General features: G+C 52.4%; 1 protein-coding gene across 1 annotated transcript in view; it reads right to left on the reverse strand.

The window, feature by feature from the left end:
* Positions 1–3,281: 3,281 nt before the first annotated feature.
* Positions 3,282–15,782, reverse strand: part of cacna1ha (calcium channel, voltage-dependent, T type, alpha 1H subunit a) — a 31,222-nt gene continuing 18,721 nt past the window's right edge. The window contains exons 20-35 of the mRNA XM_084676757.1: positions 15,696–15,764; positions 13,208–13,392; positions 12,282–12,408; positions 12,064–12,189; positions 11,802–11,891; positions 11,359–11,551; positions 9,422–9,573; positions 9,183–9,292; positions 8,968–9,101; positions 8,790–8,860; positions 8,567–8,645; positions 7,331–7,452; positions 6,720–7,013; positions 6,126–6,294; positions 5,399–5,571; positions 3,282–5,236 (exon numbers count right to left, since the gene is read on the reverse strand). Coding sequence (XP_084532883.1) covers positions 4,925–5,236; positions 5,399–5,571; positions 6,126–6,294; positions 6,720–7,013; positions 7,331–7,452; positions 8,567–8,645; positions 8,790–8,860; positions 8,968–9,101; positions 9,183–9,292; positions 9,422–9,573; positions 11,359–11,551; positions 11,802–11,891; positions 12,064–12,189; positions 12,282–12,408; positions 13,208–13,392; positions 15,696–15,764 — 2,406 coding nt within the window. The 3' untranslated portion in view covers positions 3,282–4,924. The remainder of the gene's footprint in view (positions 5,237–5,398; positions 5,572–6,125; positions 6,295–6,719; positions 7,014–7,330; positions 7,453–8,566; positions 8,646–8,789; positions 8,861–8,967; positions 9,102–9,182; positions 9,293–9,421; positions 9,574–11,358; positions 11,552–11,801; positions 11,892–12,063; positions 12,190–12,281; positions 12,409–13,207; positions 13,393–15,695; positions 15,765–15,782) is intronic.

The raw sequence follows: 15,782 nt of genomic DNA on the forward strand, positions 1-15,782 counted from the left end.
CAAATGCAATAACGGTCGGGTTTATTACAGTACTGCGACGCCCATAGATAGCCTAACGAACGGTTGCTGTCAGAACATGTGATATATTGGTTGCGATAAGGATGTGAAGTTTATTCCAGCTAGTGTGATAGAAAGTACTTTTCTAAAACATTACATAGCTTGCCTGACACACACTTTCTCCTGTGTAGGGTTAAGTTACATCAGGAGTTTCTAAATGAAAGTAACAACTGTTTCACTCAGCCTGGCCAAGTGCCACAGAGAAGAAAGACACGAGACACTCAGGAATTTAAAAAAGGTTTATCTCTCAGATAGGGAGACATGGGTAGCTTCTTCATAGACATTGTTTGATCATCACACAATAATCAGCAACAATTCAGTGTTTAAAGTATTGTTAGCCTTCAAAAACACTCCCTTAACTCCTTGCCCCTCCCTCCAGACTCCCTCTGCCACCCCCAGGCCTGGAGGGTTAGGGTTAGCATCTGCCTCCCCCAGGCCTGGAGGCATCTGTGTGGGATTATTGCAGACAGGATTCCTCCTCAGACAGCCAGAACACTGCACTCTGCTTACAAGGGCTGAGGGAGATGCCTGGGCCAATCATGGAAGGGATCAAAATACACACAAGGCGTGTAATTGGTCAGTAGTTCCACCTCAGCTCAGATGGTCGCCTAGTCACTGAGGATGCCACAGTTTGACAGGTCATCATCACCATCGTTATCATGATCGTCATGACCATCAGACACATTCCCATGACAACATGGAGGTCACATTAAGAACAAACCATGTTTCAACCCCTGGAAACACGCTCCGGCTCCCTCACACTGTAGACACACCAAGAAAGTATTGCATTGGACAATAAATAAGAGGATAATTTAATCAGTATACATTAGATACCAACCAAATGGAGTCCAGTGCAAGTAGGTCATCAATCTTCTAATGGAAACATCAGTGAAATATCAAAAATCCCCAAAACATCCAAATGTCTCTTTAAAAGATTTTCTCAATGCATGCAATCGTCAAAAAACATTTCCTCCAAAAACATGAACCCTAACCATAACACCTGTGAACCTGGTCTCACCACACTTTTTTAACTCGACCAAATCGTCTTGATTAATATGGCGATAGAGATGGGTCTTTACTGAGTGGTGTTAGTGGAGAACTTATGCAGGACCGAAGTGCTTCAGCTGGAGGAAATGGGATCAAATGTCCTCAGTCCAGCTGTTGAAATGAACAAATACTTTTATTAACCATCCAGGGCTGCGTTCAGGACATTAAATATTGATAATGTTACACAACATGTTTCAAAAATATTCTGTAACAAGTGGGCATGTATCAATGCGGCTTCGTTCAGTCAGAACGTTAGGGAACACTACAGCCCGCTGGACCATGGCTGATAGTGTCACTGACCTTTAGGCACCTCGTCAGGGGTGAAAGGTCACACAGTTGCCCTTTAGCAGAGATCAATCTTGTCTTGTTAAACAATTAAACAAATGTTATCTTAATCAAAACTCATGTTTCCCTCCAATAAAGATCACAGATCAAAAAGGGTAGAATAAAGAAGAAACAAGCAACATCTCTCCAGAAATAAATAATAAATATTTATATATATTTTCTCATATATTTGCGTGATATATTTGATCCTCTACATGCATGCTGTTTGTGCACGGCTGCACCCCGAGGATTTGGTTTGAGTGCAAGAACACTCAACTAACCCTAACCCTGAAGAGTGTGTGTGTCAGTCCTGCAGGTGTGTGTGTGTGTGTGAGGGGGGGGGGTGGATCATGGTCTTAGAGATGAGGGACCTGAGAATGGCTTATCTGGTACTGCTGGGGAGATTCTAGTTAGTGTCTGGATCACAGCTGTACTACACAGCTGTACTACAGATCCTGCTGAAACGACGCAACATCAGCCACACACACAACCACACACAACCACACACAACCACACACAACCACACACACAGCCTACATTAGCATGAACACTAGGGAGCGATATAGTACATGTACTGTAGTACACAAAAGTTGATCGATATGATCCTATGATAGGTACACCAGCAGAGTCTTGTGTGTGTGTGTGTGTGTTACATGGTGTATCTGTTTCTATAGTTACACACTGATAGTAATTATTGCACTCTGGCTACACACGATTAGTTTGGTTATCTTTACATCAACACAAACACCGTCTGATCCCAGGTCAGTCTCAGCAGGTCAGTCCCAGCAGGTCAGCAGGTCAGCCCCAGCAGGTCAGCCCCAGCAGGTCAGCAGGTCAGTCCCAGCAGGTCAGCAGGTCAGTCCCAGCAGGTCAGTCCCAGCAGGTCAGCCCCAGCAGGTCAGCAGGTCAGCCCCAGCAGGTCAGCCCCAGCAGGTCAGCAGGTCAGTCCCAGCAGGTCAGCCCCAGCAGGTCAGTCCCAGCAGGTCAGCCCCAGCAGGTCAGCAGGTCAGCCCCAGCAGGTCAGCCCCAGCAGGTCAGCCCCAGCAGGTCAGCCCCAGCAGGTCAGCAGGTCAGTCCCAGCAGGTCAGCAGGTCAGTCCCAGCAGGTCAGTCCCAGCAGGTCAGCCCCAGCAGGTCAGCAGGTCAGCCCCAGCAGGTCAGCCCCAGCAGGTCAGCAGGTCAGTCCCAGCAGGTCAGCAGGTCAGTCCCAGCAGGTCAGCAGGTCAGTCCCAGCAGGTCAGTCCCAGCAGGTCAGCCCCAGCAGGTCAGCAGGTCAGTCCCAGCAGGTCAGCAGGTCAGTCCCAGCAGGTCAGTCCCAGCAGGTCAGCCCCAGCAGGTCAGCAGGTCAGCCCCAGCAGGTCAGCCCCAGCAGGTCAGCAGGTCAGCCCCAGCAGGTCAGCCCCAGCAGGTCAGCAGGTCAGTCCCAGCAGGTCAGCAGGTCAGCCCCAGCAGGTCAGCCCCAGCAGGTCAGCCCCAGCAGGTCAGTCCCAGCAGGTCAGCCCCAGCAGGTCAGCCCCAGCAGGTCAGCCCCAGCAGGTCAGTCCCAGCAGGTCAGCAGGTCAGTCCCAGCAGGTAAGTCCCAGCAGGTCAGTCCCAGCAGGTCAGTCCCAGCAGGTCAGCCCCAGCAGGTCAGACCCTGGACCAGACTACAACAACACACCTCCTCCTCCTCCTCATCTCTATATGAGGACTGGACTGTGTTCGTCTGTTTGTAGAACACATACATTCACAAGAGGACACCAGAGGGAAAACAAGCAACTGGAAATTCAAATTGTTGTGTGCAAAAAACATTATAGATCTCTATAAAAATATGTGCATATGGATGGAGCAAATATCTTTTTTTCATGTCACCAACACAATTATGTTCTTTATTTACATTGCGAGAGACACATACCACATGTAACTCTGCCCAGCTCCACTCTCAGTCTGTACAGGAGACAAAACATCACCGCCTTCCATGACCAAGTGGATCTATACAGATAAGAGAGCACGCGCACACACACACACACACATACAATAACACACACGCACAATAACACACACACACACACTTCCCTCCGCTCTGATCAATGTGATCCAGGAGCAGGAGGGTTGTGCTGAACTCCTGCAGAAAACCTCAAGTTGCATATCCCACAAGTCCCCTCACGCTCACAGCACAACTGCTTCCTATTAGGGGCAGAGGTCATCAGCCAGACGCTGGTTCCTGATTGGCTCGTGTGGGGACGGAGTGTCAGAAATACTTTGGCTACAGAGTTAGGTGGCTTTAGTTCTGGTGTGCTGTGTTCTTCCCAGTCCTGGAACAAGTGTCACCATCACAGACTTGGACTGCCTCCTTCCTCCTCCTCCTCCTCCTTCCTTCTTCCTCCTCCTTCTTCTTCCTCCTTCCTTCTTCCTCCTCCTCCTTCTTCCTCCTCCTTCCTTCTTCCTCCTTCCTTCTTCCTCCTTCCTTCTTCCTCCTCCTTCCTTCTTACTCCTTCCTTCTTCCTTCTTCCTCCTTCCTTCTTCCTCCTCCTCCTCCTCCTCCTCCTCTTCCTCCTCCTCCTCCTCCTTCCTTCTTCCTCCTCCTCCTCTCTCCTCCTCTCTGGGAGCAGGGCACAGCCCATGCTAGGTGCAACCAGCACCCTCACCTCACAATATTAAGATCAGCTCTCACTGGGCAGTCCTCCTGTTCATCGAGCTGAACCCCTTCTCGCCCTCCAGTCTGTTGTCAAAGGGGGAGGGACATATGGCCGGATCACTGTCTGATAGAACGGTTGACAAGTCACTCACATATGTGGCTTCTGATTGGTCAAAGGTGAACTGAGGGACGGGCACCAGGTCAGTGCAGAGGGTGGGGTGTGTTGAGGTGGAAGACAGCATGTGTGTGGGGGTGTGGGACAGAGAGATACTGTGAGTGGGAGTAGGAGTCTGAAAAAAGGGGTTTACTTGGGTTTTAGAAGGAGTGAGGGGGTGTGTGTGTGTGAGTGTGTGTGTGTGTGTGTGGCCAGACATGGCTGCCAGTGTGTGTGTCTGCTTGGGGGTGCGTGTCGGGGTGTGCGCAGGCAGGAGTGTGTGTGTGGGGGTGTCTGGGAGGTCGGCGGTGTGTGTGTGGAATGAGGAGGTCCTCCGCCTCAGCATCATGCTGCAGTCAGACAGCTCAGGGGGCGGAGGCTCCTCCCTCTCAGGGGGGGGGGGGGTCCTCCCTCTCGGGGGGGGGGTGGATGGAGATGCAGGGGGGCTCATCTTCTTCTTCCTGTGCCCCCCCCCCACCGACTGGACCCTGACAGGGAAGGCCCTGCCCCCCTTCTCACCAGCCCCTCCCCCAAACCGCTCCTCCTCCTGGGGCTGAGAGGGGCAGATCTCGATGGAGTGGCGCCGATGGTCATCAGGGTAACCGGGGGGCGTGTCCAGGAAGCCCTGTGTGTCCACACTGAAGCCCTTCTTGAGGTTGCGCTCCCTAAGCCCCGCCCCCAGCAGACAGAGCGCGCTGCCTCGGCTCCTCGGGGCAGGCGGGGGGTCTAGGGAGAGGGGCGTGGCATACGGGGAGAGGGGCGTGGCATACGGGGAGAGGGAGTGGCTGCGCCCTCCATGCCCCTCATGGTACCTCCTCCGATGGTGAGCGGAGCTCGTGATGTGACACACCTCCTCGTCAGCTGGGTCGCCCAGGGAAGGAGAGCGGAGTGAGGCCCTATGCAGGCCCGAGGGGCGGGGGGGCAGGCAGGGGGAGGCCTGGGGGTCGCTGGGGGGACTGGAGGTCTGGGGAGGGACTCTACTCTGTCTTGGTGCTGCTCCCAGCCCGGGAACTCAACTGAATCCACCTTAACAGCTACCTGGAAGACACACACACACGCACGCACACACACACACACACACACACACACGCACACACACAAAAACACCACTTTGTCAGGATTGATTGTGTACTGTAGGTGTGTATATGAACGGAAGGGTAATGACACGTGTTTAGGTTGAGCATCAAGTCACACACGCACCTGTCTACACAGGGCCCTGGGTGAGGTGCTGGGCCTGGGAGGGGCGATGCGTGGAAGGGTGAGGGCGTGTGGGGGAGCAGGGGGGATGAGGGGGAGGGGAGGAGGGGAGAGGCTGGGAACCTGCAACAAGCCACGCCCCTCACACGGCTGGGAGTGGATAGACATCACTGAGCCTGCAGAGAGAGAGAGAGAGAGAGAGAGAGAGAGAGAGAGAGAGAGAGAGAGAGAGAGAGAGAGAGAGAGAGCGAGAGAGAGAGAGAGAGAGAGAGAGAGAGAGAGAGAGAGAGAGAGAGAGAGAGAGAGAGAGAGCGAGAGAGAGAGAGAGAGAGAGAGAGAGAGAGAGAGAGAGAGCGAGAGAGAGAGAGAGAGAGAGAGAGAGAGAGAGAGAGAGAGAGAGAGAGAGAGAGAGAGAGAGAGAGAGAGCGAGAGAGAGAGAGAGAGAGAGAGAGAGAGAGAGAGAGAGCGAGAGAGAGAGAGAGAGAGAGAGCGAGAGAGAGAGAGAGAGAGAGAGAGAGAGAGAGAGAGAGAGAGAGAGAGAGAGAGAGAGAGAGAGAGAGCGAGAGAGAGAGAGAGAGAGAGAGATAAAGATAGAGAGAGATAGAGAGAGACAGAGAGAGAGAGACAGATAGAGAGAGAGATCGTGTGTGACAAATGAACCGCATTAACAGAGCAATCACAGTCTGCAGAGTCTGGTCATGCTCACCGCAGTGTGTGTGTGTGTGTGTACCTGAGTGCTGGTACTGTGGGCTGGGCTCCACCTCCTCCAGAAGGTAGGGGGCGCTAGCGGGGCGAACGGGCTGGAACATGTAGCTGTCATTGGGCAGAGAGTGCATCCTGGATACAGACATCTTCCTTGGCGACAGCAAATCCTCTTGGACGCAGTTCACTTCCTCCTCCTGCAGGAGGAGACAGAGAGAAGCCTGCCTCACAGCAGCCTCACAGCAGCCTCACACCAGCCTTAGGGTGGCCTCACACCAGCCTCACACCAGCCTTAGGGCGGCCTCACACCAGCCTCACACCAGCCTCACACCAGCCTTAGGGCGGCCTCACAGCAGCCTCACAGCAGCCTCACACCAGCCTCACACCAGCCTCACACCAGCCTCACAGCAGCCTCACACCAGCCTCACAGCAGCCTCACACCAGCCTCACACCAGCCTCACAGCAGCCTCACACCAGCCTCACACCAGCCTTAGGGCGGCCTCACACCAGCCTCACACCAGCCTCACAGCAGCCTCACACCAACCTCACACCAGCCTTAGGGCAGCCTCACACAAGCCTCACAGCAGCCTCAAGCCAGAAAACAACATAAATCCCTCCCTACCTGTCCGGGGGAGTGTGGGCGTGGCCCCACATAGTCCCCGCCCAGCGAGCTGGTGTTGGAGGCGGAGCTGACCCGGCGGGCCCTCTCCATCTCCAGCTGGATCTCAGCGTCCATCTCGGCCTCCTCCTTGGCCTCCTTGTTGCTCTCCTCCAGGTGCTTCATGAGCACAGCCACCACCACGTTCACCAGCACAAACTGAGCGATCAGCACGAAGGTGACAAAGTACAGAGGAGACACCAGGGGCAGGTAGGACAGGCAGGAGCGCTCCTCTGGCCTGCACTCACGCAGGGTGTCCTGAGGGGAGGGGGGAGAGGAGGGAGGGGGGGGGGAGAAGGGGGAGGGGGGCGGGGGGAGAGAGAGAACAAGATGTGTACTTGAGAGAAAAAGAGGGAAGAAGGAGAAGGAGAGGGATAACAAGACTCTGTGAGAGAGTTAGAGAGAGTGATAGAGAGAGGTGGAGAGACACTGGAGAGAGGAAAAGGTAGAGAGGTAGAGAGTGATAGAGAGAGGTAGAGAGACACTGGAGAGAGGAAGAGGTACAGAGAGGTAGAGAGCTAGAGAGTGATAGAGAGAGGTAGAGAGTGACAGAGAGAGGTAGAGAGTGTGTGTACCTTCATGATGCCGTTCCAGTTGTCTCCAGTTGACACTCTGAACAGCGTGAGGAAAGCCATCCCAAAGTTCTCAAACGTAGCGTGACGACTCAGACCCTCACATGGGTTGTTGTCATTACACTCTGCAACACACACACAGAGACAGAGAGAGAGAGAGAGAGAGAGAGAGAGAGAGAGAGAGAGAGAGAGAGAGAGAGAGAGAGAGAGAGAGAGAGAGAGAGAGAGAGAGAGAGAGAGAGAGAGAGTCAGCCCTGCCTCCAGCCTTCAGAACTAAGGCTGACTGATCGATCGGTCGAGTACTCAGATCGGTACTCACTAAAAAGGCCTATCGAAAGCTGTTTTTTTTTGTATTATTTATTTTTTCCTGTGCACTTTATTGCCGATGGTCCTTTATCTCATACCTAAAGATTTTTTTTTTTATAATGCAGATTTTATAGTCTAAAGTTAAAATGTATAAGGACTGTTTTTGTAATTTATTATTTGGCAGAATAGTTACATTTGTTTATTCATAAGCAGTTAACAATAACCCAGCATAGGCTGCTATGGTTTATGTTGCATCTCTAAAAAGCGTCTCTATGAAAGAGAGTGGAATATGTTAAAAATGTTCCTGCCACTAAATAAACAGTTGTTTCATGATATTTGATCATCTTTTCATTGTTATACTTAATATACATTGTTGTTAAGAATAGTTAAATAGATAATGTTACATGATAAATAGAAGGCTTCAAATAGACCCCTTAATCATAATCAGAATCTGAATGGGGTTTAATCACCATGAAAGTTTGCACGGACAAGGAATTTACTTTGGCAGGAAGGTGCATACGTTCAACATATAGGGATCATAAATCTTGAATAGCGGTGTACAAGTCTAACTATACTAACTACTAGCGGTACAAGGTCCAACTTATACTAAGAGGCTGTAAGAATTTAAAATAAAAACAAAACAAACTAAAAAGATCGGTGATCGGTACTCGGTATCGGCCGATACTGTTTCTAGTGATCGGTGATCGGCCACAAAAATCCTGATCGGAGTACCCCTAATCAGAACAGACCAGGAGAGTACGCACTGATTCTCAACTGCAGGGGTGAGAATGTGTGTATTGATGTGTGTGTGTGTGTGTGTGTCTGCAGTGATAAGAATGTGTCTGTGAAAAAGCGTTAGTGTAGAGAGTAGACTGCAGCAATACAGGAGCTGTATTAACTTTTTATTATGTGTGTGTGTGTTTTATAACTGACCCAGTTTGCCGAAGAGCTCGACTCCCAGCGCTGCGTAGATGAAGAACAGCAACATGAAGAGCAAACCCAGATTCCCCACCTGGAGAGAGAGACCACACACACGTTACACACACATGCAGACATACACACACACACGCAGACATACACACACACACACAGACATACACACACACACGCAGACATACACACACACGCGCAGACATACACACACACTGCAGTGTACCTGTGGCAGTGCCTGCATGACAGTATCCAGTAGAGATCTCATCCCAGTTGCCATCTTCAACAGCTTCAGCACTGGGGACAGACAAGGATCACATATCTGATACAACCACAAGGTACGTCTGGGAAAGTGCATGTGTGTGTACGTGTATAAGATGGTGAGTGTGTGTGTGTGTGTGTACCTCGTGCGATCCTCAGCACCCTCATGATCCTGATGATGGTGGGGTTGATGGGAAGGGCGGCGCTCATCTTAATCTCCTCCAGGGTTATGCCCATGATGGACAGCAGCACTATGGCTAGGTCCAGCTGGTTCCACCTGCACACACACACACACACGTCTGTAAGAACACGTGCATGCACTCACGCATCCATATGTGTGTGGTTGAGAGTGTGTTACCTGTCCTTGAAGAAGCGTCGCAATCCAAAGGCTACCATCTTCAGGACGGCCTCAATGATGAAGATGAAGGTGAAGACGTAGTTACAGTACTTCAGAATCTCCTCCAGGTACTACACACACACACACAAGTCATTATTAAGATTTGCTGAGGTTAGGTTGTTATGGCTGTTCCAGTTCAAGTCATGGTTACCCGATGATGGTTGTCATTGTGTGTGTTACGTGTGTGGTTGTGTGTGTACCTGAGGCTGGTCGTAATGCTCCAGAGACATGGTGACAACGTTGATGCAGATGATGACAGTGATGAACAGGTCCAGGTAGTGGCTGGTGCACAGGGTGTGGATGGACACACGCAGGGGAGAGTAATCTGCGTAGTAGGGCCTCTGTTGAGCCTCTGCAACACACACATACACACACAGACACACACACACAGACACACAGACATACACACACACACAGACACACATACCAAGTCAAAACGGACATAGACACACACACAGTTCAGATGTAAGACAGTTGTAGAGACTTGTTGTAGAGGGTCACAAACAGAGATTGGATGAGTGTGTGTTAGTGTGTGTGCATGTCTGAATGCATGTAAATTGGTAAATTGGTGTGAGTGTACGGGTGAGTGTATGTGTGTGTGTGGGGGGGGGGGTGAGGGGTGTGTGTGTGTGTGTGTGTTTGTGAGGGGGGGGTGAGGGGTGTGTGTGTGTGTGTGTGTTTGTGAGGGGTGTGTGGGACCCTCTCCTGGTCATGCCAGGTGTGCAGCATGCTGATCATGCCCATCAGCAGCAGGTTGTGATCAGGGTGATCAGGGTGATCAGGTGTGATCAGGTGTGATCAGGGTGATCAGGGGTGATCAGGTGTGATCAGGGGTGATCAGGGGTGATCAGGTGTGATCAGGGGTGATCAGGGTGATCAGGTGTGATCAGGGGTGATCAGGGGTGATCAGGGTGATCAGGGTGATCAGGGGTAATCAGGGGTGCGTTCAACACAGCAGTCTCCTGTCTGCATAAACACATTAAACCTCAACATATCTGTGGATTTAGGTCATTTAAAACCAAACAGCTACAATCTTCGGTTTGGCTCGGCGGGCTCCTCTCCCCAGTCAGACTGCTGTCTCCTGCTCCCAGTCAAACTGCTGTCTCCTGCTCCCAGTCAAACTGCTGTCTCCTGCTCCCAGTCAAACTGCTGTCTCCTGCCCCCCAGTCAGACTGCTGTCTCCTGCCCCCCAGTCAGACTGCTGTCTCCTCTCCCCAGTCAAACTGCTGTCTCCTGCCCCCCTTGTACTGAGGGTTAGGGTTAGGGTCAGGGTCAGGGTTAGCCACACTGCTGTGAGCTGTGAAGCTGCCAGGCAGAGCATTCACTGGTAAAAGTGGTCTTGCTCAGGGCTGCACACACACAAGATCACACCCCTGGTCCTCCTCAGGGCTGCACACACACAAGATCACACCCCTGGGGGTCTCCCCACCTCATCCCCCTCTCAGCTGGGACACGGTTCTGCTTCTCAACACATTCCCTGCATCTATGATGAATGGAATATCTAACCAGGCTAGCTACACGGTTTCATCTTGAAAACCTTTCTCCATGTAACGTCTTCCACTCGAAAACGTTGTCTCGTGTGTTTGCAGTGACGGCTAGCCCCACCACACTCCCGGGTATGGAGGATGGATACAGGAGCTGTGATCAGGCTGCTGGGGAACTATTTGTTCTCCTGAAGGAAGGTCTCTCTCTGCTGGATTAGAACAACCAGTCAGGCTTTCAGCTGGGATGGGGCTAGTGAAATTGCACCTCCCCTCGTTGATCTGTCATGCAGGGGAAGGGAGGGGTCAGTTTAGAGAGTGAGGAGGTCAGGGGGTCAGGCTGAAGTCATGCAGGTGCATGCAACTGACTGGCATAGCCCACTGTGGCACACAGTGTTGGAACACTGCCCATGTGATCATGCCAGTCTCTCTCTCTCTCTCTCTCTCTCTCTCTCTCTCTCTCTCTCTCTCTCTCTCTCTCTCTCTCTCTCTCTCTCTCTCTCTCTCTCTCTCTCTCTCTCTCTCTCTCTCTCTCTCGCCATCTTTTGTTTGATATCTCTTCTTCTCTCCCTCTCTTTCTCTCAGGTTTCTCAGGCTCTGGAAGCAGGCAGTGCTCAGAAGAATAGACTACCGACCAGCCCCTTCATTCTCCTTACTCCTGCGCTTTTTCTCCAGGATCTTGACCCTCTTCTCCTCCCGCAGGCGCGCCTCCTCCTCCTCCTGGTCCTGACGGCACTTGTGGAAGTTCTCCACCACCACGCCCACGAACATGTTGAGCACGAAGAAGCTGACGATGAGCAGGAAGGAGATGAAGAACAGCAGCATCCAGGGGTTGTGGTTCCTCACCGGCTGGAGGGGGGGGGGGGAGTCATGAGTACTGTATGTGATTGGAATACAAATCAACACAGAGGAGTGTGTATCTGTGTGTATGTACCTGCGTGTGGGTATAATGTGGGGTTAATATTGTATCATGTGAAGACATCTGCAGGGCTGCAGGGCTGTGTCTGGGCATGACTGCAGACTCAGCCCACTTGTGTGTGTGAGTGTGTGTGTGTGTGAGTGTGTGTGTGTGTGAGTGTGTGTCTATCTACCCATCTACCTGCTGATCCACTCCAACAGCATCCAGACCATCATACATGATGTTAACCCAACCATCCTTACAGGACAGCACGAAGAGAGACATCAGAGCCTGGAAAACACACACACCAGACACACACACACCAGACACACACACACGCACCAGACACACACACACACACCAGACACACACACACAGAGACAGGTTAAAACATCAACTTCACAATACCCTCTTTTCTACGTGTGATATTTCCCTTTCTCTGCTCTGACTCCCTGGGTCTCACCTGTCCCAGGTTATCAAAGTTGTATTTCCTGCGTATCCAGCGGTACTGAGCCTGCAGGCAGTCAGACCTGTTGGTGATGTTCCTGGTGTCCTGACCCTCACAGTGGTAGAACTTCCCCTTGAAGAGCTGCACACATAAAGTCTGGTCTTACAACTCTGACAGCGTGTGTGTGTGTGTGTGTGTGTGTGTGTGTGTGTGTGTGTGTGTGTGTGTGCTACCTGCACCCCCAGTATTCCAAACACGATGAAGAATGCACAGCAGATGAGGACGATGTTTCCTATGGGTCTGAGAGACGTGATGAGAGTCTCCACCACCAGCTTCAGACCTGGAGCTCTGCTGATCACCCTGGAAACACCACACATGTATAAACACATACACACACACATGTATAAACACATACATACACACAGACACACAGACACACAGACACACAGACACACAGACACACACACAGACAGACACACAGACACACACACAGACACACACACAGACACACACACAGACACACACACAGACAGACACACAGACAGACACACATACACACAGACAGACAGACAGACACACAGACACACAGACAGACACACAGACACACAGACAGACACACAGACAGACACACAGACAGACACACACACACACAGACAGACACACAGACACACAGACAGACAGACACACAGACAGAGACACAGACACACAGACACACAGACAGACAGACAGACACACAGACACACACATATACACACAGACACACAGACAGACAGACACACAGACAGACAGACAGACACACAGACAGACATACACACAGACAGACACACAGACAGACACACAGACAGACACACAGACACACACACAGACAGACAGACAGACAGACACACAGACAGACACACAGACAGACACACACACACACAGACACACACACACACAGACACACAGACAGAGACACAGACACAGACAGACAGACACACAGACACACGCACATACACACAGACACACAGACAGACACACAGACACACAGACACACAGACAGACACACAGACACACAGACAGACAGACACACAGACAGACACACAGACACACAGACACACAGACACACAGACAGACAGACAGTCCCACCCCTCCACACAGGTGCGGCCGGGGCTGGGTCTACCTGAGAGGGCGGAGGGTTCGTAGGAGACGCAGGACCCTGAGGATACCCAGGATCTTGTTCCCTCCCGATGACGCCATGGACACCAGGATGTCCACCAGGGACACGAACACCAGCAGGCCATCCAGAACGTTCCAGCTGCTCTGAAGGTAGGTCTGCTTCCCCCAGCAGAAACCCAGTGCCACCACCTACACAACATCACCACATGACCATTATCACAACACCATGTAGGAACAATGACCTACATAGGACACCAGAACAACATTATCTACACATTTCAACATTACAGCAACATTGCAAAAACTGTTGTTTGACATGATACTATCCCTGTCTCTCTTTGCACAAGTCTCCACACAACATCCCAACATCCCCATCATCACCTTCATACATTATGAATGGAAAACAAGAGCAGCACACTGTGTACAGCGGCCCATGGTGCTGGAGACACAGAGCATGGTGCTGCTGGAGACACAGAGCATGGTGCTGCTGGAGACACAGAGCATGGTGCTGCTGGAGACACAGAGCATGGTGCTGCTGGAGACACAGAGCATGGTGCTGCTGGAGACACAGAGCATGGTGCTGCTGGAGACACAGAGCATGGTGCTGCTGGAGACACAGAGCATGGTGCTGCTGGAGACACAGAGCATGGTGCTGCTGGAGACACAGAGCATGGTGCTGCTGGAGACACAGAGCATGGTGCTGCTGGAGACACAGAGCATGGTGCTGCTGGAGACACAGAGCATGGTGCTGGAGACACAGAGCATGGTGCTGCTGGAGACACAGAGCATGGTGCTGCTGGAGACACAGAGCATGGTGCTGCTGGAGACACAGAGCATGGTGCTGCTGGAGACACAGAGCATGGTGCTGGAGACACAGAGCATGGTGCTGGAGACAGAGAGCATGGTGCTGCTGGAGACACAGAGCATGGTGCTGCTGGAGACACAGAGCATGGTGCTGGAGACACAGAGCATGGTGCTGCTGGAGACACAGAGCATGGTGCTGCTGGAGACACAGAGCATGGTGCTGGAGACACAGAGCATGGTGCTGCTGGAGACACAGAGCATGGTGCTGCTGGAGACACAGAGCATGGTGCTGCTGGAGACACAGAGCATGGTGCTGCTGGAGACACGGAGCATGGTGCTGCTGGAGACACAGAGCATGGTGCTGCTGGAGACACAGAGCATGGTGCTGCTGGAGACACAGAGCATGGTGCTGCTGGAGACACAGAGCATGGTGCTGCTGGAGACACAGAGCATGGTGCTGCTGGAGACACAGAGCATGGTGCTGCTGGAGACACAGAGCATGGTGCTGCTGGAGACACAGAGCATGGTGCTGCTGGAGACACAGAGCATGGTGCTGCTGGAGACACAGAGCATGGTGCTGGAGACACAGAGCATGGTGCTGCTGGAGACACAGAGCATGGTGCTGCTGGAGACACAGAGCATGGTGCTGCTGGAGACACAGAGCATGGTGCTGGAGACACAGAGCATGGTGCTGCTGGAGACACAGAGCATGGTGCTGCTGGAGACACGGAGCATGGTGCTGCTGGAGACACAGAGCATGGTGCTGCTGGAGACACAGAGCATGGTGCTGCTGGAGACACGGAGCATGGTGCTGCGGGAGACACAGAGCATGGTGCTGCTGGAGACACAGAGCATGGTGCTGCTGGAGACACAGAGCATGGTGCTGCTGGAGACACAGAGCATGGTGCTGCTGGAGACACAGAGCATGGTGCTGCTGGAGACACAGAGCATGGTGCTGCTGGAGACACAGAGCATGGTGCTGCTGGAGACACGGAGCATGGTGCTGCTGGAGACACAGAGCATGGTGCTGCTGGAGACACAGAGCATGGTGCTGGAGACAGAGAGCATGGTGCTGGAGACACGGAGCATGGTGCTGCTGGAGACACAGAGCATGGTGCTGCTGGAGACACAGAGCATGGTGCTGCTGGAGACACAGAGCATGGTGCTGGAGACAGAGAGCATGGTGCTGGAGACACAGAGCATGGTGCTGGAGACACAGAGCATGGTGCTGCTGGAGACACAGAGCATGGTGCTGCTGGAGACACAGAGCATGGTGCTGGAGACACAGAGCATGCTGCTGGAGACACAGAGCATGGTGCTGGAGACAGAGAGCATGGTGCTGCTGGAGACAGAGAGCATGGTGCTGGAGACAGAGAGCATGGTGCTGCTGGAGACACGGAGCATGGTGGTGCTGGAGACAGAGAGCATGGTGCTGCTGGAGACACAGAGCATGGTGCTGCTGGAGACACAGAGCATGGTGCTGCTGGAGACACAGAGCATGGTGCTGGAGACACAGAGCATGGTGCTGCTGGAGACACAGAGCATGGTGCTGGAGACACAGAGCATGGTGCTGCTGGAGACACAGAGCATGGTGCTGGTTACAGAGAGCATGGTGCTGCTGGAGACACAGAGCATGGTGCTGGTTACAGAGAGCATGGTGCTGCTGGAGACAGAGAAGGCTAGATTACCTTCACCCCCATCTCTGCCAGGAAGATGACAGTGAACACATAGTTGGACACACTCAGGAACACTCGCTCCTGTGAAAGAGACAAGAC

This window comes from Hypomesus nipponensis, chromosome 17, assembly GCF_054491055.1.
Source record: "Hypomesus nipponensis isolate SF chromosome 17, ASM5449105v1, whole genome shotgun sequence".
In the NCBI taxonomy this organism is placed as follows: domain Eukaryota; kingdom Metazoa; phylum Chordata; class Actinopteri; order Osmeriformes; family Osmeridae; genus Hypomesus; species Hypomesus nipponensis.